Raw genomic sequence first — 24,531 nt, 5'->3', positions numbered from 1 at the left:
CCCACTTCTCCTCTTTCACCAAAAACTCTAGCCCTGGACTCACAGTCTGCCCTGCCTCAAAGTCCTCCTATCATCAATGTGGATAAGTCACCCCAAATCCGAGAAGCTCACTGTCACCACCTCCTGGTGACCTCATTCCCACTGTACTCCAAACACCCTTGATGTACCATCATCGGATACTGCTCCACCTCTGAAATCATAAATTCATACCCCCCACTTTCGTGGATCACCTCACGGCTTTCTGCCTCTCTCTCTTTCACCCTTGCATCATCTGTTCTTTAACTTCATCGAACCCGTGAGCCATTTTAAAAGTCACTCTCTGCCTGCTATCCACTGTCTTACCATCTGTTCTTTGACGACACCTGCCTAGGTACGTTAAACCATATTCTCCTTCTTGGCTCTTAAACCTAGGCTGCCGAGTGCCAGGGAATAAAATTACCAACTACACAGAGCAGAGCTGTTGGTCGCTGGTCCGCAGCCTCACTTTAGCCCGTGACCTTCCCGCAGCCATCCTGTGTTCTTCCCTAGCACTCTCCCTCCTGTTTCCACAATGGCCACTTTCTCAGACTTGCTGTTCTGTTGTTTCGCTTTCTGCTTTGAAGATCACCTCCCTACCAACTTGAGAGGAAAAACAGAACTACTCAGTGAACACTCTGTTCCTGGTGGCCGCACCAACACACTGGCCAGCATCAATCGCCACCTTTTCCTCTTTCCCTCCTAGCACAGTGCTGACCGCTCCACCGTCTTGGGCTCCCACCTACCCCCCAACTCTTGCTTCCTCAGAGACTGTGCTCCTTTTGCTCATCCCTCTCCTTTCCTTCCCCAACTCTTGCCCATCCACACGTGAAGTCAAGTCGCTCAGTCATGTCCGACTCTTTGCGACCCCATGAATCACAGCACACCAGGCCTCCCTGTCCATCACCAACTCCCGGAGTTCACTCAAACTCATGTCCATCGAGTCAATGATGCCATCCAGCCATCTCATCCTCTGTCGTCCCCTTCTCTTCCTGTCCCCAATCCTTCCCAGTGTCAAGGTCTTTTCCAATGAGTCAGCTCTTCGCATCAGGTGGCCAAAGTATTGGAGTTTCAGCTTCAGCCTCAGTCCTTCCAATGAACACTCAGGACTATTCTCCTTTAGGATGGACTGGTTGGATCTCCTGTATATTACCATATGTAAAATAGATAGCCAATGGAAATTTGCTGTATGTCTCAGGGAACTTAAACAGGGTCCCTGTATCAACCTGGAGGGGTGGGATGGGGAGGGACATGGGAGGGAGGTTCAAGAGGGAGGGGACATATGTATACCTATGGCTGATTCATCTTGATGTTTGACAGAAAACAACAAAATTCTGTAAAGCAATGATCCTTCAATTAAAAAGTAGATAAGTTTTTTTAAGTCTAAAATGGTCAAACAAACAAAAAGACTCCGCGATTCCAAGGCTGGGGACTTGAGTTCGATCTCTGGTTGGGGAGCTAGGATCCCACCTGCCATGGAGCTACTAAGTCCACGTGCTGCAACTACTGAACCCTCTGGAGCGCTCAGGCTACAACTAGGGAGTCTGTGCGCTGCAGTAAAAGATCCTGAGTGCAGCAACAAACATCTCATGGCTGCGCCTAAGACCCGATGCAGGCAAATATATAATTTTTTTAAAAAACCCTCCTTGAAGGATCTCTCTGGTGATCCAGTGGTTAAGACTCTGTGCTTCCAACGCAGGGAGTGCAAGTTCAATTCCTGGTCTGGGAACTAACATGTCACATGCTACCCAGCACAGCCAAAAACAAAAATTGTTTTTGTCCTGAAAATACAGTCAAACTGCATAGCATAGCACTAAAGACCCTTCATTACTGCCCTCCACTCACCTCCCGTCTCATCTCTCAGCTCTTCCTTCCCACCACAATTCCTCTGCTGGGAGGATCACACTCTAGCCTTGCTGGAGACTGTAACTTGCTGTCAAGACTTTTACATGCTTTTTTCTCACCCACATATACCTCTCCTTCTCTACCTGGCCTACCCTTCCCTCTGCCTTCACCTAATTACTGCCTAACAGACCTTCAAGTTTCAGCCTAGACCTTCCTTCCTCAAGAAAGCATTTCCAGGTCTCTAACACCCACCCACCTACAGACACATGACTGCCCACATCTGGACCACAGCCCTCCTTCTTTGTTTCTGAAACATCCTCGCTTACTCTGGGTTCAATACGGTCACGGTTTGCTTACTCATCAGTATCTCTCAGTATACTGTATACTTCATGCGGTTCCCCACTCTGTCCCCGTCGCCCAGCGATTACCCTTCAATTAAAAATAAATACTTTTAAAAAGTTATAACATGGTAAAAACAAACAAAAAGACTGCACAGCAAAGGAAACCATAAACAAGGTAAAAAGACAACCCTCAGCATGGAAGAAAATAATAGCAGATGAAGCCACTGAGAAAGGATTAATTTCCAAAATATACGAGCAGCTTACACAACTCAATACCAGAAAAACAGATAACCCAATCAAAAAATGGGGAAAAGACCTAAACAGACATTTCTCCAAAGAAGACAGACAGATATTCAGTACCAGGATATTCAACACATTCATTCATTAATAATTAATTAATGAGAAATCCTTCTTTCTGAAGAGCTCTGGTTCCCAAGGAAACCAAGCATAATAAAACCCAAACTTGCAGAAGCAGACAAGTAATGGGGAACTTCTCTGTATTTTGCAAAGGTTTATTTGCTTTACAAAATAATTCTGAAAGTGCGTTTCTTTCAGAGCCTCCCACATACTTGAAATCCAATTTGATTTGCAGTTGCCATTTAAAGAAAACCAGCCCTTACATAAAATTGGATATTATTACACCTAATAATGAAGGCTCCGTTTCCTTCTGTTCTTCTGCTTCCTCCTCCTGCCTCCTCACATGATTTCTGCCTGCTATCCTTGACCCTTGGCTCTCCATTCTTTCCTACGGAATATTAGGACCTTCGGTAGTTATCCCATGCTAACGGTCATCAAACACAACAGCAAACTTTTTCCTAAAGGACCAGATAGAAAATGTTTTTGGTTTTGCCGGCCGTGGATCTCTGTAGCAACTGCTTGACTTCACCATTGTAGCATGAAAACAGGCACAGAAATACCTAAACGAGTGATCACAGCTGTGCTTCAACAGAACTTTATTACAAAAAAAAAACAATGGACCAGACTGGGTCCTCAGACTTTAATTTGCCCACTCTTGAAATACATAACCTGAGCACAGACCCTCCTCTGAACCATGAACAGCAGCTGCCTTGAGTGGGGGACAACCTTGTCTTGTTCAAGGAATGGCAAGAGGGTCACTGTAGAGAGGCAGCAGCCAGACTGAATTCACTTATACCCCAGCTCTAGCTGTGTGACCTTGAGCCAGTAACTTCACCTCTCTGTGCTGCTTCCTCATCTATAAAATGGGAATAAAAATAGCATCTCATAATAGCTGTTAGACAATTTGAATGTGTTTATACATGTAAGGGGACTTCCCTCATAGCTCAGCTGGTAAAGAATCCGCCTGCAGTGCGGGAGACCTGGGTTCAATCCCTGAGTTGGGAAGATCCCCTGGAGAAGGGAAAGGCTACCCACTCCAGTATTCTGGCCTGGAGAATTCCATCGACCGTATAGTGCATGGGGTCACAAAGAGTCGGACCCAACTGAGTGAAAAATTGAAATACATGTGAGGACCACAGAGCAATACCAGCATTTATAAGGGCGGTATAAATGGTTATAGGATAGTAAAGGGTCCCTCTGCCATGATCCCCACTAACGAATAGATCGTAACATGAATATTGGCAATAAAGAAGAAAATAGTCATTCCCTTAGTATTTGGCCATACCTTGCTCTGGGTGGCTTTTTCATTGACTCATTTTTTATCAAAATCACAGTTCCCTCCCCCAAGAGACTGTCTCTCTTGCCCCACTCTGTGGATTGACTGTAGAGCCAGTTTACTGCCTACCCACTAAGCGCCTTAGGCCCACCTCCCAGCACCATAGCGGCTTATCTCACAAACTAGTAGCTTAAAGTACACTCTGCTTAGATGCTGATTATGTGGTTTTGGTTTGTCAATTGATTTTTAACAGTGGCGAAAAGACAATAAATCCTTGCTGGGGTTGGGAAGGAGAGAGGGGAGGAATAGTTAGGGAGTTTGGGGTGGACATGTACACACGGCTATATTTAAAATGGATAACCAACAAGGGCCTACTGTATAGCGCGTGGAACTCTGCTCAGTGTTATGTGGAATCCTAGATGGAAGGGAGCTTGGGGGAGAGTGGATACATGTAGATGCATGACTGAGTCCCTTGGTTGTCCATCTGAAACAATCACAGTATTAATTGGCTATATGCCAATATCAAATAAAAAGGGTTTTGTGGTTAAAAAAAATTCTCCAAAAAATGCAGAAAGGACAGTCTTTTCAACAAATAGTGCTGGAACGTGTAACATCCACGTGCATTTATATGTATATTGTATACTCTACACCTTATCTAAAGATTAACTCAAAATGGATCATAGAAAAAGTTCTGGAAATGGATAGTGGTGATGGTTATGAAACATTGTAAATAAAATTAATGTCACTGGATTATACACTTAAAAGGGTTAAAATGGCAAATTTTATGTTAGCATATTTTATCATGATAAAAAATTAATGAATCATAGGCCTAAATGTAAAAGCTAAAACTATAGAGCTTCTAACATGAAACAGGAAAAAATCTACTTGACCTTGAGCTAGGTAGAGAGTTTAGATACGACACTGAAAGCATGATCCATAAAAGAAAAAATTGATAATTTTGATATGATTTGACTTCATCAAAATTAAAATTTGTACTCTGTGAAAGACACTGTTAAGAGTAAGAAAGTAAGCCACAGACTGGGAGAGAAAATATTTGCAAATCCCATTTGTGACAAAGCACTTATATCTAGAACACATCGGCACTTAATGAGAAAATAGACAGTCCAATCTAAAATGGGCGAAAGATCTGAACAAACAGCAAGAAGATATAGGAAAGGCCAATAAACATACAAAAGGATGCTCAACATCATTAGTCATTAAGGAAATGCAAATTAAAACCACCATGAAATACCACTAGACACTTATTAGAATGACACTCAAAAGCAAAACTGGCCATATCAAGTATTGGTGAGAATTTGAAGCAACTGATGCTCATATATTCCCTGTGGGAATTCAAAATGATATAGCTGCTTTGAATGACAACTTGATTCACCCACTGCCTTTTCCCCACCCTCTGTTTGCTCAGAGCCCGTGAATAATACGGGCTTCTAGATGTTTATTTTATTCTTTGGGTTACAGCACAATGCTGTCATTTATTTTTCTCTTCAAATTCCAATTCTGGCTCTGGGAGCTCATTCAGGTTGGCTCCTCGCGCTTTCTACATGCCTCTCTTTTTTATTTTTGTTTTTGATCCCTTCCTTCTTTGCTGGCACCACAGAAATTACCCACCTTTCCAAGGAAAATAGAAACCTAGATCTGGGCACTGGCATGCTCATCACCGCTAAGTTGTCTCTGCTTCTGGTCCCTTTCAGTGGGTAAAGTTAGAAAATATATGTATGTATAATAATCTCTGCATAACACATGCATATTTTATATCCATCTATCTGTGTACATGTATTAGGCAAAACCCCTGAATCCACTTGTAGACCTCTGACTCCATTCCAGCATCACTCTTCGTGAGGGCATGATGCCCCCCTGTACTGGCAATTTATCAATTGCCAGTACTACCTTTAGACCCAGGTAAGCCGTGTCTCTGTTCAGTAGCTATTTGAGATGCCTTCCTCCAAATTTTCTAATTCACCTGTGGTACCTTAGACCACATGGTACTGTTCAGGCAGAGCACCCAGAACTTAGACCAGGATCTAAATACTTTCGGGTCACCATTTTTCTCTTTTAAGAGAGAAATACCTCACTTTCTTATCCTCTGCACCAGTATGGGGGTTGACCAGATATGCCTAGGGTCTTCAGGACTCATGCCTACCAAGTTATCCTAGGAGGTGACCATTTCCTTTGGCCTGTTCCGTGTTTCTTTCACAGAACCGCAGGAGATTGGACCACTAAAAATGTTGTCATGCTGATTTAGGATAACTCAAATTGTTTATTTGAACAGAAGCTCTGCCAAAAGTATTTGCCCAGGACCCTCACAACCTAGGAGTGGCCGTGTCGACTTCTATTTTGTATTATACACGCACTGGAAGACCCAAGTCTTAATCATGTCTGCATTCCCCTCCCCATTGTGGTGCTTATCTTAGTGCCTTATATGTAACAGATGCTCCATAAATTTTCAGAATGAATGCCTGGAGGGATGAGTCATGTCTCAGATTTACATATTTCTTTTGATTCAAGGTTCTAACTGTGTTTTCCCTACATGCATCCCCAGATATTCATCATTCTTGAGTGGCAAAGAGGGATTCTCATGTCCCCAAGCCCTCCAGTCACTGACCTGCCCGTTGATGTGTTGATAGTTTATCAAGAAGGAACAAACACGCCTCCAGATTCTCTTGACAGTAAAATGCAAGTGGGCTTCAACTCCAAGGCATGTGAAAACAGCCAGGCGTGGGAATGATGGTTGAATGGTTTCAAGTTAGGCAGCCCAGCAGTTTGAACAGCGCTTTGGCTGCAACCAATTGTAGTGATAGAACATGTGTTTGTCGTGCTTTGCTTTTGATCTTCTGCCCCAAGGTTGAGGATACTCTCCCAAGGGGGAAAGAAAAAAGCAAGAAGAACTGGGAAGAAGAAAACTGACCTCACCCATCACTGAAATATTTTGTACCTGAAGCACAACCACCTTGAGAGAAGAACATGGCGGTGGCTCTTCACGGTCAACTTTTTAAAGGGCTTAGGTTTGGTCCTGACTCAGAGGGAAATAGAACTCCACTGATAGGCACCTCCCCACAACACCTGCACACTCACAACCAAGCCTGGGCTTGGCCCCAGTGGACATAAGAGAAAAGATAACTGCCAGGGTCACCAAGAGGGTGGGAGGCTCGCTGTTGCCGGGTCTACCCGCATGGATCACAATGACTGCATGAGGTCATGGAATGCTGATTATGAAATGAAAGTGGGTCCTAAGTCATAAAGTTGCAGGTGCATGGGCATCCTTTCAACAGGGCTCCCAGGAATAGAGCTATACCTCTCTCCCTGATGATCCTAGGAAGCAGCTCCCACTCCCAGACAGAGCTGGGGTCAAATCCAGGCACATCCCACCAAACTCCACTCTCCCCGGGGCTTGCTGGGATGGAACGATAACTGCAGGCTCCCTGCCTAAGATCTGTCTGGGTGAGGGCAGAGTACATAAATTTTGAGACAGAGGTGAATGGACCAGTAGCTTCTTAGGGAAGCAGAAAAAGGGTGCCAAGAAGCTGGCAGCAGCCCCTGAGAGGGCCCTGGCACCATGGACAATGACGAACCTCTTGAGCCTGAGACAAAAGGTGAAAATGCGTCCCATGTCTCACCACTCAGGCCATTCTGGCTGCCTCAAGTGTAATGCCTAATGACCGTGCAGACCCGGAAGCCCTCTTCCCTCTTCTCCTGGGCCCCTATAGATTTGGGGTAATGTGTGATGAGTGCAGGGCTGGCCAAACAGGGAGTGAGAGAGTTGCATGCAATGCTGGGCTAGAACTAGCTCATACCAGCTCTGGATGACTTTAATTTTCTTTCTGTGAGCTGGTTAATATCATGTTGGTAGTTGGGAATCTGCCATGTTGGGAATATTTACATCACTACATTGGCCAACAAATCAGGATTTTCTTTTTTCTGGAGAGCCAGTTCAACAGTTAGCAACATTCCACTGGTTGGATGGAATTCCAACATTGTGTAATGAAGAAATTAAGACACCATCACTTTTTGATGGCTATGTTTGATGGCTAAGCTGTTGTATGTCTTCTAAGTGTCAGACCACTGCTATTAATATTTCTACCCCTTGTCACACAGACCTTGACTTACAGACTGGGAAATAAATGTTGGAGCTTGGGTCTATGGACAAGGGCTGAGAATGACACAGATCTCTGTTGAGCTCATTTGGAACCCACTCTCTTAGAACCTGGGTGGTCAAAACTTGCGACCCCTGCCATGAATGATCAGCCCACCTAAAAGCGCTGAGTTCTGACAGGCCACCTGGTGGTGCAACCTGGCTTCCCCAGACCTTTGCATCCTGCTGACACGGCCATGACTAGCCCTACCTTCATGTGTGGCTTGTAGGAAGGAGCCCAGGGCTGGTTCCAGATCAGAGGCCCAGTGACAGAAAGTTCCATCTAGCAAGTGCAGGGGACTGGTGTGAGAAAATCCCAGGACTCTTGTATTTAATCATAGCAATTAGTCTCAACCCCTCAACCCCAGGGAGATTTGCAAGCTCTTCCTTCTGCATGGTCATAAATTTGGATTGGAAGGAAGAGGAGCTAGGTCAAATCCTTAGGAATCAAGTTAACCCTCTGGTTCCCTGAGACTGTTCTGTTCCATTTTATTTTACATTTGACCCAAGTCACCTGCCCTGCCCCTTGCCCTCTGTGCCTGCCAATGAAGAAGCCTCCGCATTCGTATATGTCCTTTCTCTGAATGAGTAAAGCAGACCCTGAACCCCACCCAAGCCACGAAGAAGGAAAAGAGAGAGCAAGTAGTCAACGTCCAAGGCTGGCCCAACCCAGGGGCTGAGACAGGGGCAAGCCTCCTGGAAACATGATGGGCAGTTAGCACAGGAGGCTGCTCTGTGTCAGCGAAGGGAGGGCTCATAGGGTGAAGGCCCCCCAACAGGGCTGAGGGCACGCTTGAGCCACATAAGGCTGGGGTCAGTGGCTGCAGCCAAGACCCAGGTCGTCGACGAGCGAAACAGAGGGGCAGGAATGCCAGTGCTGGCCTCCATGGGAAAGGCCAATTGATGGCTTTCGTTTCCAGAATTAAGGAGCTGAGTTTTTCTTCCAGATGAGAGCGACAGTGTGTCTGCACCGCAGAGCAGTAACGAAACACTCTACTGTGAGGCTGAAGCCCCTGTGGTTGTTGAGAAAGAGAAACCAGCCCAGGAGAGCTCAGAGACAGATCTTGAGATCGAAGGTGAGTGTAGGCCTTTGAGGGGCGAGGGGTGGCTTGCCTGCCTGCTCAGAAGCTGCAGAAATCAGTCCCTGCCATCGACCCAGCCTCTGCCTGGAGGGACGTGCTGTGGAGGGAATGTGGCTGTGCTCAGCGTTATGCCTCATCCTCCTCGAGACCAGCCTGGGTGTGGCGGTCACCGCTACCCCATGCCCATTGCATCAGCTTGTCGAAAGCTGGACCAATAAAAGGGCAGGGGCTTCTGGTTTTCTGACTGTTTCCACAAGTGGCCTCTATACCACCTTTGTACCAGTTCCAGGAGGTAGGCATTATTTACCTGCCTTTAACAGGGGAGGAAACTGAGGTTTAGAAAGACTGTGCGAGTGGCCGAGAAGTCTGCCAGTGTCTGCTGACCCCATGTTCACCCCACCTGGTCCATCCACCCTCCGTATGCCATATCCCAGGGGCCCCTGGAGGATTTGGGGCCCGTCTGGCATGCTGACGACTTTCCTCTTCTCACAGGAGCGTTCTTGTTACCCCATTTTCCTTCAACAAATCCAAGCGTGTCTGGGCAAGGGGAGGGGACTCTGGCTGAGGGTTATTGCAAACATCACCTCTACCCTCTCCTCCCTCCCGGTTCCCCCAAGGAAGGAGGTGCGGAAAAAGGACACAGGAAGCAGAGCCAGAACAATGCTGGCCCTGCCTGATGCGCTGGCCTCAGACTCCCCAAGCTGAACCCCTTCTCCTGTGTTCCGGAGCTGGGGGGGTGCACTGTGATCAGTGGCTGCAGACACTCAAGGGAGGCTGCTCTGCCGAATTCAGCTGTGTGGTTCCCCTGAGCGGTCACCTCCCCCTCATAGTCAACCTACAACCTCACCCTCAACACAGACCTCCTCCTGCCACCCCCCGGGGAATCCTGTTGTTCATTTTCTAAATTCTTTCCCACTTCAAGGTTGCTGCTGAAGCTGATCGCAACACCCAATTTTACAAAGTCAGAGGGGTGTCAGATAGAAACAATGGACGTTGCATCCCAGTATCTGGCTTCTATCTCTTTCCCCCTCCCCACACCCATGGCCGGCAAGTGATAACACTGTTGCAAACAGCCTCGAAAATATAACTGTAGTGAATACAGCTAGAAGTGGTCAGCGGACTGCAACAGAGGAGAGTGAGTTCCAAGGACAAAGCTGGGGGTTACCTATCCTGCTTGGGCAAACAGGAACCTCTAAGGACTGAATCTGGGCCCCACAGTTCTGTGTTGGACGGAAACTCAGGGCTCAGCTCCTCCAATTTCTACCGCCGCAGCAGCTGGCTCTGAGATACTGAGGATGGGGCAGGAAGTCTCCCATGATGGCCCCTGAGACAGGAGCCCAGGCAGGAATAGCAAGCTGGTGGAGAGGCTCCAGAAGAGAGAGAAGAGGGACGTTACTTCTGCTTTTCCTGTACAACAGGCCATTTTGCACCCCAGGGGCCACTTGGCAAACTGGAGGTGGGGTGAGCGGGCAGATGCTACTTGAATCTCACGGGTAGAGACCACGAATCTGGCTCAGGGACTTCCCTGGTGTAGTCCAGTGGTTAAGGCTCCACACTCCCTGACCAGGGTTTGATCCCTGGTTGGGAAATGTCCCGCAAGTTGCATGTCATAGCCAAAAAGAAATGTATGAAGAAAAGCATCCTGCTAAATGTTGTACATTGCACATAACAGTCCCTCACAGAAGAGAATGATCCAATTCAAAATGTCCATAGTACTGAAGCTCGAAAAACCCTCTGGTCTACAATCACCTGGAAAAGAAGGCCAATTTGTAGCTGTGCCTATAAAATCAACTTGCTTGCAAAGACGTTGTCCTTCCACCAACAAAGCTTTCGTTGTCTGTCTTAGAAATGTTTAGGGTGGGTTGGCCAAAGGCCCAGGGATGTGAACGGAAAACAGATGCTGGCTTAGACCCCAGCTTGCCCTGGGAAGCTCTGGATCAGTGGAGCTTGTTCAATGAGGAGAGGGTCGTGGGGCATTCAGAATCCAGGGAGGCCCGCCGCCCACTGCCCACTAGCCAGGCTGGTCTAAAGTCCAAGGAACTGAGCCCCCAGCCCCCAAGTGTATTTGTTTCCAGTGGATTTGGGGGTCTTTCCATTCTTGCGCATACAGAAACCCACTGCGTCCTACTTGGGCTTTTTCTAGTTGGGAGTTCTCTAAATCTTTCGTAAAACTTTGTGGCTCACATTTTAACAGTGGCAATGAAACTAAAGGATTCCCAGGTGCACTAGTGGTAAAGAATCCACCTGCCGACGTGGGAGACACAGAGATTCGGGTTCGATCCCTGGGTTGGGATGATCCCCCAGAAGAGGAAATGGCAACCCACTCCAGTGTTCTTGCCTGGAAAATGCCATGGACAGAGGACCTCGGTGGGCTACAGTCCATGGGGTCACTGCAGTGGAACTGCAGTGGAAACTCCCTCAACTGTCAACAAACCACCAGCTTTTTGTCTGGCTGGCCTTTCAAAGGTGTCCCCACGTGGGCACAGACGGGCTCACACATCCTTAAGGTCACCCTTACACACCCTTTCGCAGTTGGCCTGGGAAGGTGGGGGTGAAGCACATAATTTCTTCCAGGTAGTTTGGAGTCTAAAGCCAGGGACCTTCCCTCTTACCAAAGAGAGATGTCCCCATGGGGTTTTCTGGAGTCAGAGTCTCCCACCACGGGCTGACCTTCCAGTTGGAGGAACACACACGCATAGGATCAGATCCTCAGGCAGAAAGGACACCAGTCAGAATCGAATGTGGTCTGGGTTAGCAGGAAGATAAGGCAAAGGAAGAAGAGAAACTCCACTTCTTCCTCTTGCATCTTTTTTTTGTAGATACCGAGAAATTTTTCACCACTGGACAAAAGGAGCTGTACCTGGAGGCCTGCAAACTGGTGGGCGTAGTGCCTGTCTCCTACTTCATCCGGAACATGGAGGAGTCCTACGTGAACCTCAACCACCACGGGCTGGGCCCCAAGGGAACCAAGGCTATTGCTATAGCCTTGGTGGTGAGCATGCCAGTGGGGGCACGTGAAGCCTGGCAGAGGTGGGGGCTTGAGAGGCTGCTGGGCCCAAGAGTCAGAGAGCCCTACCATGGGACTGAGTTGCCACCTCTTTGCCCACCTTGCCCTAGGTTCTGCATGTTATTGTTGAGTTGCTTAGTCATCTCCAACTCATTTGTGACCCCATGGACTTCACCCTGCCAGGCTTCTCTGTCCATGGGATTTCCCAGCAAGAGTACAGGGTGGGTTGCCACTTCCTTCTCCAGGAGATCTTCCCGATCCAGGGATCAAGCCTTCATTTCCTGCATGGCAGGCCGACTGTTTACCACTGAGCCACCTGGAATCCCAGACTCTGCATCACTATCAGCTATTTCCCCAATAGGCATGGATGCCCGTTAGCTCCTAAGAAGGTGGTTACCAGAGACCCGGACCTTGAAAGTCTGTGCTCTTTCATATCCAGAAAGCAAAGGCACAAGGCTGTGGGCACTGGAAAAGCAACTGATCTGGGCTAGGGCCTGAACGCTAGTGCAAAACACAAGACGAAATATCAGCCAGGCCCCCATTCCGAAGCTCACCTTTGCGATAAATGAGTTCACTACTGAGCCATTCCATTCCATGTCTGCCTTTCCCAATATTAGGTGTAATTCTTCAAGATCACACTGCAGAGTGAATCCTGTTTTCCCACAGGAATAATGTTCTCGCTCAACTTGGCATGAGTGAACAAGGACTTGACCTTGAACTTAATAGATAGCGTTCCATATTTATAATTGATGGTATGCAAAACTGACTCCATCTCAGGAAAACAGACAATGTAACAGGTGTATGTCAACCTTACGCTGTTTGTTCACTCAGCACAGTAAAGAAAAAGTTTGATTTTTTTTTTAAGTACTCATTTTTGAATCTATAACAGCATTTGCACTTAGTGCATGCTCATTAAGAAGTCACTGAACGTGACCCCGGGGAGGAGGAGGGTAGGGAGGGAAGAGCAGAGAAAGAACAAAGCCATCTTGAAATTTATGGAGCGTTGAAAGACTGATTAATGAAGTGTTAGGAATGCACCATTACCTCATGAGCTTCATGGGGAAAAAAAATGGAATATAATGAAATCCACTCAGGACTTGGCTCTCAGGAACAGCAGTTTCTGTTTAGGGGGCGTTTTTCTTCTCTGATTCTCTGTATCACCCATTTGACAATTAATCATTGTGACATTCCCATGGACTGAACTTTTAATTATTACTGATATCTCCAGTACAGTTGAACTTCTCACATGTCGTGCTCTCCCCTGGCTTAGATGAAGAGCGCCCCAATAGGAGGGGTCATTTTCATACTTCTTGGGATCTATCCCTCCTCTGCCAATCTCCATGTCCCTGGACTTATGGGTTGCGGATCCCCTGCAGAGGAGGGATTTTCTGTTTATCCCTGTTTCCTCGGCAGCTGGCACAGAGGGTGACAAATAGATACTCGCCCTTGTGAAATAAATGTGGATGGACTGGGCGATCAGGCCCACCCGCGGCGCCATGCACCGTGCTGGCCCCCAGGACGACTCTGAAAGTGGCCCTTCAGTCCCAGTTTCTGCTAAATGACACCTAGACTGGGAGGCCCCCTGAGCCATCTCACTTGCCTTTGAGTCCAGCTGAACTTTGCCACCACCACCCCCTCCCTGCAGAGAGCTGAGGCCAGGAGACACTTCCTGAGGCCCTGGAGGACCTCCCTGCATGGCTGTAATTCGCTCTGTGACACTCTCCCTTCGCTTGGGACGAGAGCTCCTACCGCGTCCTACTTCTCTCACGGCTCTGTGCACTTCGAAAGGGCTCAGATCCAAAGACGAGTCTGTCCTGTCTGCCTTTCTACACTGGGAACGAGGTGGGGAAGGGAAGGACGGAAGTTCTGGTTAGAGCTAACCGCAGTCCCTCTTGCTGCAATGCCAGTCATTTCCACTTGCCTTGTTCTCTGTGGGAATGCAGACTAGCTTGGATGTAGATATTTATTTAAGATTTAGGTTCTAATACGTATCAGTACCAAAGGAGAAGGGCGTGGGGAAGAATTGGGAGATTGGCATTGCAGTATATACACTATTGATACCATGTATAAAATAGATAACTAATGAGGCCACACTGTATGGCGCAGGGAGCTCTACTGAATGCTCAGTAGCGACCTACATGGGAAAGAACTCCTAAAAAGAGGGGGTATAGCTGATTCACTTTGCTCCACAGCACAAACTAACACAACATTGTAAAGCAATTATACTCCCATAAAAATTAATTAGGAAAGGATTTAAGTTCCAGTTCCCTCCAAAGAGCCTTGAGGCAACATCCTGTCAGAGAGTCCAGATAAACCTTAAGCCTAAACTAGAAGAGAGGCCTCTGAGCAAGATGGCACAGGAGATGCGTTAGGCTTAAATACCGTTCTTAAATGTATCAGGGAGGCCTGGCATGCTACGGTCCATGGGGTCACAAAGAGTCGGACATGACTGAGCGACTGAACTGAACTGAAATGTATCACGTTCTCCTTAATCCTGGAGTAGGTCACAAGCCTCTCTCCTCAAGGCTAAATGGTTAAAATCTGTTCCCCTCGCCCTTTCGCCTTCCCCTTTGCAGGACTCTGTTGTCATGTCCCCCTTCTAAATGCCCCCTGGGAATCCCTTGTTGGGGAGGGAGGTGCCCAGAAGAAGCATGTCCTAGCAAAACTTCCCTGGTGGGTCGGTGGTGAAGAATCCACCTGCCAATGCAGGAGACATGGGCTCGATCCCTGGGTTGAGAAGGTCCCCTGGAGCAGGGAAATGGCAACCCACTCCAGTACTCTTGCCTGGGAAATCCCACGGACAGAGGAGCCTGGCGGGCCGTGGTCCACGAGGGGTCTCAAAGAGTAGGACATGACTTAGTGACGAAGCAACAACCAGGAAAGAAAACTCATGGGGACGGCTGTTTCCCCTGCCTTATTCTGTTGCTAGCCGCTCCTCCAGAACTGCTAGCCTGCACCTCCGTACCCTCTGACAGAGCCAGGACGTTCAAGAGGGGTGATGGGCTCTGGGCAAAGGCAGGCAACTGACTCTGTCACCATCCATCTTTCTCTCTCCCCCTCCCCTTGCGGTGGCTGAAGTCCAACACAACTGTCCTCACGCTGGAGCTGGCGGGTAACTGCATCATGAAGGAGGGTATCCTGAGCCTGGTGGAGATGCTGCAGGAAAACTACTGCCTGCAGGAGATGGTGCTGTGCCCTGTGCTGCCTGTTCCTACCTCCACACTTAGGGTCTCAGAGCCCACTCGAGACAAGCCAGAGACCCCGCCCCAAGCCCAGCCTCCAGGCTTTCTGCTATCAATCTGGGGGCTCCTCCCCACTAGAAGTGACTTCTCAGAGGAGGGTCCACACCTAAGAGGCTGACCAGGGACTCTGTGTTCCCCATGGGCATAGGAAGCCCTGAGAACATATTTCCATCCGACCCCACGAGTCCCTAAATGGACAAACTTCTTTAGAGTTGCCTTAACGTGAACTTTCTTAAAGAAAATAAAGTCACGAGATAATTTCATAAACTACAGTGCGTCCAGAGATAGATGATTGTTGATGGCTGGACACCAGCGTGAGTGTACTTCAGCCCACTGAGCTGCACCCTTCAAAACGGTTAGGATGGCAAGTGTTGTGTTACGTCTATTTTACTACAGTTTTAAAACTTGAAAAAAAGAAGGGGAAAGAATGACCAAGATAATAATGGCGAAGTTATGTAAAGTCCCTCCCGCTAGCCTGAATGGACTGTGTCCATTTATACCCCAATTTCTTCCAAGCACAGTAATTCGTGCTTCAGGAACCAGTGAAGGGAATTACAATAATTGCTTACTCTTAATTTTGGTTTTCAATTGATTCATACTAAACCCTCCAAATAGTTATCTTGGGTTTCCAAAAAAAAAAAAAAAAAAAGTGCAACGTGCTTATCTAAAATACCAGGGCAAAACTGGGGAGGGTGGGGGGAGTCTTTGAGGTCAGCTTCAGAGAATTGAGACCAGCCTAGGGCCTCGCCTTGAAACATCAAAAAACCAGGGGTCCTCTCCTCCTCCTCCTCCTTTTAATTTCCCTAACCCTTCCAGTCCTTTGACCTGACACTTGCTCTCTCTACCCTAACCTTATGCCCTTAGGACAGGCCTCAAGTAAGCCCCCACCCCCCCCCCATCATTTGTTAAACAGGGCCCTTTGGTGGGATTTTTACACACAGAAGTGTTCTCTTGCCTTTTAGAATGTTTCCGACAATGATCTCGGCTTGGAGGGGGCCAGAATCCTCTCCGAGTTCCTCCAGAATAACACCTCCTCGCTCCTCAGTCTTCAGCTAGCAGGTGAGCCTGTGAGGGCTTCCCAGGCGGTACTAGTGGTGAAGACTCTGCCTGCCAATACCGGAGACGCAAGAGACCCAGGTTCAGTCCCAGAGTGCGGAAGATCCCCTGGAGAAGGAAATGGCAACCCCCTCCAGTATTCTTGCCTGGAGAACTCCATGGGCAGAGGAGCCTGGTGGGCTGCAGTCGCTGGGGTAGCAAAGGCTCGGACACCACTGAAGTGACTTAGCACTCACACCTGGCGCTTTCTGGTATAAAAGTTTGTATATTAACTGTTGTCAAGTTCATCAGTCTTTTACGGTTTTGATTTTTGTAGTCTTGCTTAAAAACTGTTTCCTACTTCAGATTTTAAAGTATTTTCTTTTATTTTCTTCAAATATGTTTGTAATTTTTCCCACATAGATTTTCAATGTATCTGGAATTTATTTTTGTTCAAGGCATTAGGTAGAAATCATACATGTTATTTTCACCTGGCTAAAATTCATAGCCAGGTGCCCAGCTTCATTAATTGAATAACTTATCCTTTACTGACTAACTTGAATGCCATTTCAACATATATTGAAGTGTGTGTTAGTCAGTCATGTCTGACTCTTTGCGACCCCATGGACTGTAACCCACCAGGCTCCTGTTCTCCAGGCAAGAATACTAGAGTGGGCTGCCATTCCCTTCTCCAGGGGAGCTTCCCGACCCAGGGATTGATCCTGGGTCTCCTGCGTTACGGGTGGATTCTTTACCATCTAAGCCACCAGAGATGTCCATCATATATTAAGTTGCCATATAAATATAGATTCCTTTCTAGAGTCTCTATCCCACTTCATTTATCTATTTCTATGTCAACATTGTACCATTTTAGTATTTGTTTAAAATATTAAAATTATAATATGCTATAATTAGTTGAAATTTATAAAATAGATCAAGTATGTAATAGTCAATATATTAGCTTTATACTTATATGTTTATATTAGATATTTTAATATGTTTTGAGCTTCCCCAGTGGCTCTGCAGTGCAAGAATCCACCTGCAATGCAGGAGACAGAGGTTCTGATCCCTGGGTTGAGAAGATACCCTGGAGAAGGAAAAGGCAAGCCACTCCAGTATTCCAACCTGGGAATCCCACTGACAGAACCTGGCAGGCTGCAGTCCATGGGACTGCAAAAGAGTCCTACATGACTTAGTGACTAAACAACAATAATGCATTTAATATTTGAGTGGACAAAGTTTGACCTTTTTCTAAGTAATCTTGGCTATTCCTGGACAGTTTCTCCTGCAGGTGAATTTTAAAATCACCTTTGTCAAGTTCTATGAAAAAAACTTATTGGGATGTTGGTTGGAGTTATATTTTATATTCTAGGTTAATTCAGGAAAGAACTGACATATTCAAAATATTGAATAGCTTCATTTAGGAACTTGGTTTCATTAGGTTTTTATTATGTTCTTCAATAAATTATTATAGTTTTATTTCATTATTAGTCATGCGTATTTCATATTAGCTTTATGTCTATGTTTGTATCATTTCATTCTTATGAGAATAGAATGTTTTTTCTACCACTTTTTCTAATTACTTTATTCCTGGTATGTATGAGAACTATTAATTTTTGTACATTGAGCCTATTGTCAATCATTTTATTGAATTATCTTACTAGTTCTGACATTTTGTTAATATTCTTGGATTATTTATGTAGGTGATAATGTCTGCAAACAATGGAAGTTTTTGTCTCTTTGTTCCAATATTTATGGCTCCTGGAGAGTTTTTTGGTTGTGTTGGCTAAGACCTCTAATATAACATTAATCCAGAAAGTTCTTTGCAAAAATACAAACTTCCCAGCCCTATCCCAGGCTGCTAAGTCAGATTTCTTTAGGGGGAAAGGCTAAGAATCTGTGTTTTTCATCTATCTTCCAAACAATTTCTTACAGCCAATGCAAGACAGGTAACAAATAGTATAAATACAACAATATGAGTAACAGATCACATAAGTTTATACATTGACTAGATTTTCATCTCATTTCATTGCACTGGTGCCAGAAACAACCAAGGAAGTATTTGTGTTTCAGTGGCTTCATTCATTCATTCATTCAGGATTCACTGAGCACCTGCTATGTGCCAAGCACTTTTTGAGTGCTAGAGATGGTTTATTAAACTTTCAAGGAGAAATTTGGGGATAAGAATTTGTGTTATCTATTCCCCCCAAATCACCAGTGTTTTATCAACAGATTTCTTAGCAGGGCCAGGGCTAGGATAAGACAAGGAAGGCACTCACCTCAGCCACAGAACTTAAGGGGCAACAAAAAACTCAGTAACCAAGTAAATAACATCTTGAAGCAACATTTTTAAAAGCCAAAATTAATACAAAGATAAGTCCATGGGTGAAGAAAATATCAACACTTTAAATAAACCACAGAATCCCACAGGGACAGATTGGAATGAAGTACAGGGTCACATCCTGCTTTTATTTAAACTCTGGTTCATCATAGATGTTTTCTCATTGATTTGTATTTTAAACTATTAAGCTGTTATTCATACTGATTACCAAGATTTTTGGCACCTCTTTGATCTTGCACGCATGGTAAGTGACTCATTCATCTCTCCAGTCCCAACTCTGCTGCTTAGACTTGAATTAGCCTTTTTAGAACATCACAGAGTTTAGGCACAAGGCCAGGGGTTGATGCTATCAGTGGATGCACAGGGCATGGTGTGCCAGCTCCTGCAACTCCCTGCCCAGTCATGGCAGAGAGAGAAGGGAAGGAGCACTAAAGAGATGGTAATGAGCTGTCTTTCTTCCTATGTGTTCCTCTGTGCCCAAACACTGCTTTAAGCATTTGCCCAAACCCCCCGCCCATCCAGGCTGCCATGTAACACTGAGCAGAGTTTCACGTGCTACATGGTCCTTGCTGGACTTGCCACATTTTCTATGTCCGATTGTTCCAAAAGCAAGAAGCTGGCAGGACTAGATATGGAGGGTTAGGGAGCCTTAGTCTGAAGAGTGTTGCTAATGCCCCCCCTTCACTGCAGGAAATAACTTCAAGGAAGAATCTGCAGAGCTGTTCTGTCAAGCCTTGTCGGTAAGAAGCCAGGGGTGCAGGTGCAGCCAGCCCCATGAGCGATGCCGCAGGGACACGGGTGGCTCTGAGCATCAGGAAGGAGTGAGGCCACTTACTTGCTGTAGGGAGCTGCTGAGTGTTCAGACTCCAGTCCTATCAAAAGCCTCAGCAAGTGGTAGGACTGTTTGGATGGTGCTAAATTCTCCTAGCAGTCATCAACAGTTCTACAGGAAATGAACTGTCCTCCATCTAAGAACACTAGCCTACTTAATTTTCAGCATATGCAGGCCCCCATCACAGTGTTCTAAGTGAGGCATTTGCAAAGACAGAGAAGACACAAATCACCTCTCCTTGCCCTGTTTCTTTCTCTAGAACAATTACAGAATTAAATCACTGGATCTCAGTCACAACCAATTCTGTCATAAGGCAGGCGAGTACCTGGGGCAGATGCTAGGTGAGTCCTGCTGTGAAGGGAGGGGACTGGAAAAGGGAGGGAAGTAGGGTAAGATGGCTTGTCAGAGCTCATCTCCTGTTTCTTTATTGTTATTGAAATTTTGGTATAGAAAGCAGTGTAAACGATACCCCAAATTCATTCTGAACAGAGCAAACATCTGAATGTGGGAAGTAATTAGAATAACATAAAAGTAACTTGTTTCTATGAGAAGTAATACAGAGAGATGACTTCAAGGAGGCTAAAGATTATTAAACAGAAATAGGCACACACTGTAACAAACCAGTGGGCAGAAAGTGCAACAAAAACGATTCATACATTTGACAACAGTAAAGTTGAAAACTTTCAGATGATAAAAGAAATTGTGGGGCAGTGATAGAAGACAAGCACTAGTTAGGGAGTAGAAATGTAGAACATTTGAAAAATATAAAAGATTACTGTTCAGAATACTGACGAAAGGTCCTCTAGCTCAATTAGGCAATGATAAATACTCCCAGGAAAAAAAAAGAAAACCTGGCCAGAGCATATGGACAGCGACCAAAGAAAACCAAGTGTCTGCACTCTTCAGTAATTAACACGCAAAAAAACCCCGCAAACAGACCTCCTTTGTCATCTAGCAGAGCTGTAACAATTTCCCATCAGAGAATATCAATGGCGGTGAAAACGAACAAAAAATAGGGACACTCACAAGTCCGCTAGACAAAGGCACTTTGGAGAACAATTGTTCAAATTGGAGAACAATTACATTTAGTAATATATATTACGGAGAAGGCGATGGTACCCTCCTCCAGTGGTAGGACTGGAAAATCCCATGGATGGAGGAGCCTGGTGGGCTGCAGTCCATGGGGTCGAGATGAGTCGGACATGACTGAGCGACTTCACTTTCACTTTTCACTTTCATGCATTGGAGAAGGAAATGGCAACCCACTCCAGTGTTCTTAGCTGGAGAATCCCAGGGACGGGGGAGCCTGGTGGGCTGCCATCTATGGGGTCACAAAGAGTCGGACACGACTGAAGCGACTTAGCAGCAGCAGTAATATATTGGAAATGTGTATATTCTAGAACACAGTTCACCTCTATAGGTGTCTCAGAGAAGGTCTCATGCATACAGAAAGTGCCGGGGTCCTGCCCCGGTGGTTCCAGGGAATTCGAAGGGGAGACGGCATAGGCAAGGAAAACTTACTTATTTAGAAATATAAAGAGAGATTAGGAAGAAATAGTATAGTAGGAAAATTTAGTGGAGAAAAGAAGCTAAATAACTTGTTTTATGGGGAAGGCTAATAAAACCTCAGGACAAGAGACTTGCACCATCTACGTTGGGCCACCGGCGCCCATTTGAATAGCGGAGGATGCCCCGCCTTAGGCTCTCTCTCTCACGGATCTTAGAAGCCAGGGCAAGTAAGTAGACATGGTGAGCCTCCCCGCTCCAGATGGGAATTCAGCCAGAAAATAGAGTAGGAAAAGACATGGGGGAAACCAGTCTGATGACTGACCCATCCTCTATTGTCCGGAAAGGCCTTATATACTTTTGATTTTACATAGAGATCAATGGATAATACAAAATTATGCAGTGTCAACAGCCCTGACTCTTATCGAGACCAGGCTTTCTCTCTACATACCTAGTTGTATACATAAGTCTTAGGTGATTTACATCATCTTCCGGCCAGAAGGCCAATTAACATTTTACAGCCCTTTTCTGATAAGGGTAATAGTGTTTTTCTTCCCAAAGTCTGGTGCCACTCTCAGAAAGCACTAAATAAAGTTACATTCTTACATAGCAAGGATACAACAATTTATAACAAGAAAGTGAAGTACAGTGATTTATAACAAAGAGAAAATTAATTAACTCAAAAGTCTAGTATTGCTAACATCAAAACTACTATATTCCTATTTCTGCATCCCATTTACATTGATTAATATCCTCCCAGGTGTCTAAAAGATAAAGGATATGGAGGCCTGGAGGCAAACATTAACTCAACAAACTCTTCACCAAACTAATTCTTAGCCCCCAAAGGCTCTATATCTTTAAGATGTTTTAAGCTTTGTGCCTCTCATGGTTGGGGGCTGTAAACAATCCACAAGCTGTAAAGTCGGTCTGACTGGTCAGATAAGTTAGAAAGCCATCCAAGTGGCTTAAGCCGAGACATTCTTTTTATATGCAGGAGACTGTTGGAGCTCTGAATTAACTCTTTCCCGAGAAAAGGTGGTAATGTCAGAAGAGTATAGTATAGCAGACAGTAAACAGACAGAGTTTGGTTTCAGGGTAGATGCTCAGACAGAGGACCCCTTGAGACCTGACTCGCCTTGCCCATCAGGCCTCTCCGCATGACCTTGTCATGGGTGGGATCTCCCGTGCTGGCTCTCGGCAAGAGAGAGCTGTCGAAGGAGGTTCGTTATAACAAAAGTGTTATAAAAGGGGGAGAAAAAAAAACAAACTAGACGTTCACTCCTGGGGAAATGAATAGAACCAGAGAGGACTCCTAACAGTGGGGAGAGAGTGCTAATCTAGATGGGGAGGGGAGAGGAAACCACCCAGGGAAGGTGGCTCTTTGTTGAAACCTGAATATAAAAGAAGAAACAGTCATTCTATATAGCTTTCCAGGAAGAAAGCCTGTTTGAGGAACTTGGGGTGACTGTGTGGCTGAAGCGCAGGGGACAGGGGAGGAGAATGGAAGGGGGAGAGGTCGTCGAGGTGGTGGGCAGCCCCTCACGTTGGGCTGTTGGAGCCACGACACCCACAGAGCCTGGGTTTCATTCAACGCACGGTGTGTCACAAAGGATGTGAGCGTGAGAATGATGAGGGACGGCTGGGAGGCTCAGACCAGCTCCGTGACTCCTGCATCTGAGGAGGACAGGAGGGGAGGAGGGAGGCGTGGTGTTCCAGACCAGGACAGGACCACAACGTGAGCTCAGCCAGGAGGCTCCCAGAGGGGATGGATTCAGAATATGCTCCGGAAGTAAAGCCAAAAGGACTTGCTGATGTGAAGAGGGAGGGAAAGGGAGAGATAAAGATAGATTCGTGATTCTTTAGTTTCAGTTCCTCGTGAGATGGAGGTGGTGTTTACTCGGGGGGGACCTCAGGGAGTCACAGTACGGAGGGGCAGGAGTTAGGAGTCAAGGTGTCTGCTTTGGGCCAGGAAGGGCTTTCAATGCCCATTTGACGCCGACACGGAGATGTCAGGAAGGTGGTTTGCTGGGTCAGTTTAGAGTGTGGAGAACACGTCAGAACTGAAAACATATTTGCGATGTATTTAAAGCCACGGCCACGTGTCCAGATGAGGTTGTCCAGGCGAAGAGTGCAGACAGAGTTGAGTAGGGGGCCATCCTACTGCCCCCAGGGTCACTCCAACATTTTAAAGGGTCACAGAGGAGGAGGAGGAGCTGGAGTCGGAGTGATGAGTCAAATAGCAGGGAAAGTGAGGTACCAAGGAGCCACATGGTGGGGAGTATTTTCAAGAAGGGGGAGGTGGTCAGCTGGGTGAAGTACTGTTTAGAGGTCAAATAAGAAGACAGTAAAGTGACCACAGGACTTGCCAGCATGGAAATAACTACTGAGGGAGTATGCAAACCCAGCTGGAGTGGGCTGAGTTGAAAATGAGATGCAAAGAAGAGAAAATGGCCACGTAAGCAACTCCAGGCGCTCCAATGAGACGGGGCTGGAACAGAGATGGGTGACGTAGAGTCCAGGAAGGTTTGCAAGGGTGGGAAATGCTGACAGGAGGAAGAGAAACAGAAACTGATGATGGAGAAGGCTGCTGCTGCTCCGACTCTGCGACTCCATAGACGGCAGCCCACCAGGCTCCCCCGTCCCCGGGATTCTCCAGGCAAGAACACTGGAGTGGGTTGCCATTTCCTTCTCCGATGCATGAAAGTGAAAAGTGAAAGTGAAGTCACTCAGTTGTGTCTGACTCTTAGCGACCTCATGGACTGCAGCCCACCAGGCTCCTCCGTCCATGGGATTTTCCAGGCTGCCATTGCCTTCTCTGTGATGGAGAAGAAGGAGGAGATAATTATAGGATCGAAGTCCTTGAAAAGACAGGAGGTGATAGTATCTATAACAAAAATGGAGGGGAGGCCTGAGAGCAGTAGGGACCCATGGTTCACTGAAAAGGGGGGATCCGAAGAGTGGGTGTGGGGGTCAGTGGGGCTGGGAGATAGCACTTTAGGAGAGTGAAGCTCTCTCACCCCATGGTTGCCGTTGCCTCAGCGAAGAAATGAGGCAAGATCTTCAGCTGGAATGGAAGGGACGGAAGAGCAAAGTGTAAATGAGTTATTGGGTATTTTGAGTCTCCCTTTGAAAACTAATTGTCAAACATTTGAAAATTAAATTTTAAAACAAATTTAAAATGAGACAAACTAACTTCTGTTTTAATATGGTTGTCACCATACTATACAAGCAGCTTTTAAAAAATTTTGTGTATTAAAGCCACCAAATATTAGATGATTACTATGTGACAGGCATCATGCTAGGCTCTTTACATCAATCTTTACAAAAAAAAAAAACTTTGTAAAGGTTAACATTCCCATGTTATAGATCAGAAAACAGAAGTAAGGGAAGGACAAGTAAGCCAAAGAATCCGCCTCAATGTGGGAGAACCAGGTTTGAGCCCTAGATCGGAAAGATCCCCTGGAGAAGGGCATGGCTTGCCACTCCAGTATTCTTGCCTGGA

The 24,531-nt window shown here is 46.2% G+C and overlaps 1 protein-coding gene across 1 annotated transcript in view; it reads left to right on the top strand.

Moving 5' to 3' along the window:
- Positions 1 to 7,408: 7,408 nt before the first annotated feature.
- LRRC74A (leucine rich repeat containing 74A) overlaps positions 7,409 to 24,531 on the top strand; it is a 29,096-nt gene continuing 11,973 nt past the window's right edge. Inside the window, exons 1-7 of the mRNA XM_068966261.1 lie at positions 7,409 to 7,445; positions 8,932 to 9,060; positions 11,886 to 12,058; positions 15,152 to 15,259; positions 16,278 to 16,374; positions 19,382 to 19,431; positions 19,783 to 19,864. Coding sequence (XP_068822362.1) covers positions 7,409 to 7,445; positions 8,932 to 9,060; positions 11,886 to 12,058; positions 15,152 to 15,259; positions 16,278 to 16,374; positions 19,382 to 19,431; positions 19,783 to 19,864 — 676 coding nt within the window. The remainder of the gene's footprint in view (positions 7,446 to 8,931; positions 9,061 to 11,885; positions 12,059 to 15,151; positions 15,260 to 16,277; positions 16,375 to 19,381; positions 19,432 to 19,782; positions 19,865 to 24,531) is intronic.

Source organism: Capricornis sumatraensis, chromosome 2 (assembly GCF_032405125.1).
Source record: "Capricornis sumatraensis isolate serow.1 chromosome 2, serow.2, whole genome shotgun sequence".
Lineage (NCBI taxonomy): Eukaryota > Metazoa > Chordata > Mammalia > Artiodactyla > Bovidae > Capricornis > Capricornis sumatraensis.
The sequence above is the reverse complement of the archived record's forward strand: the minus strand, read 5'-3'. Positions and strand labels throughout refer to the sequence as shown.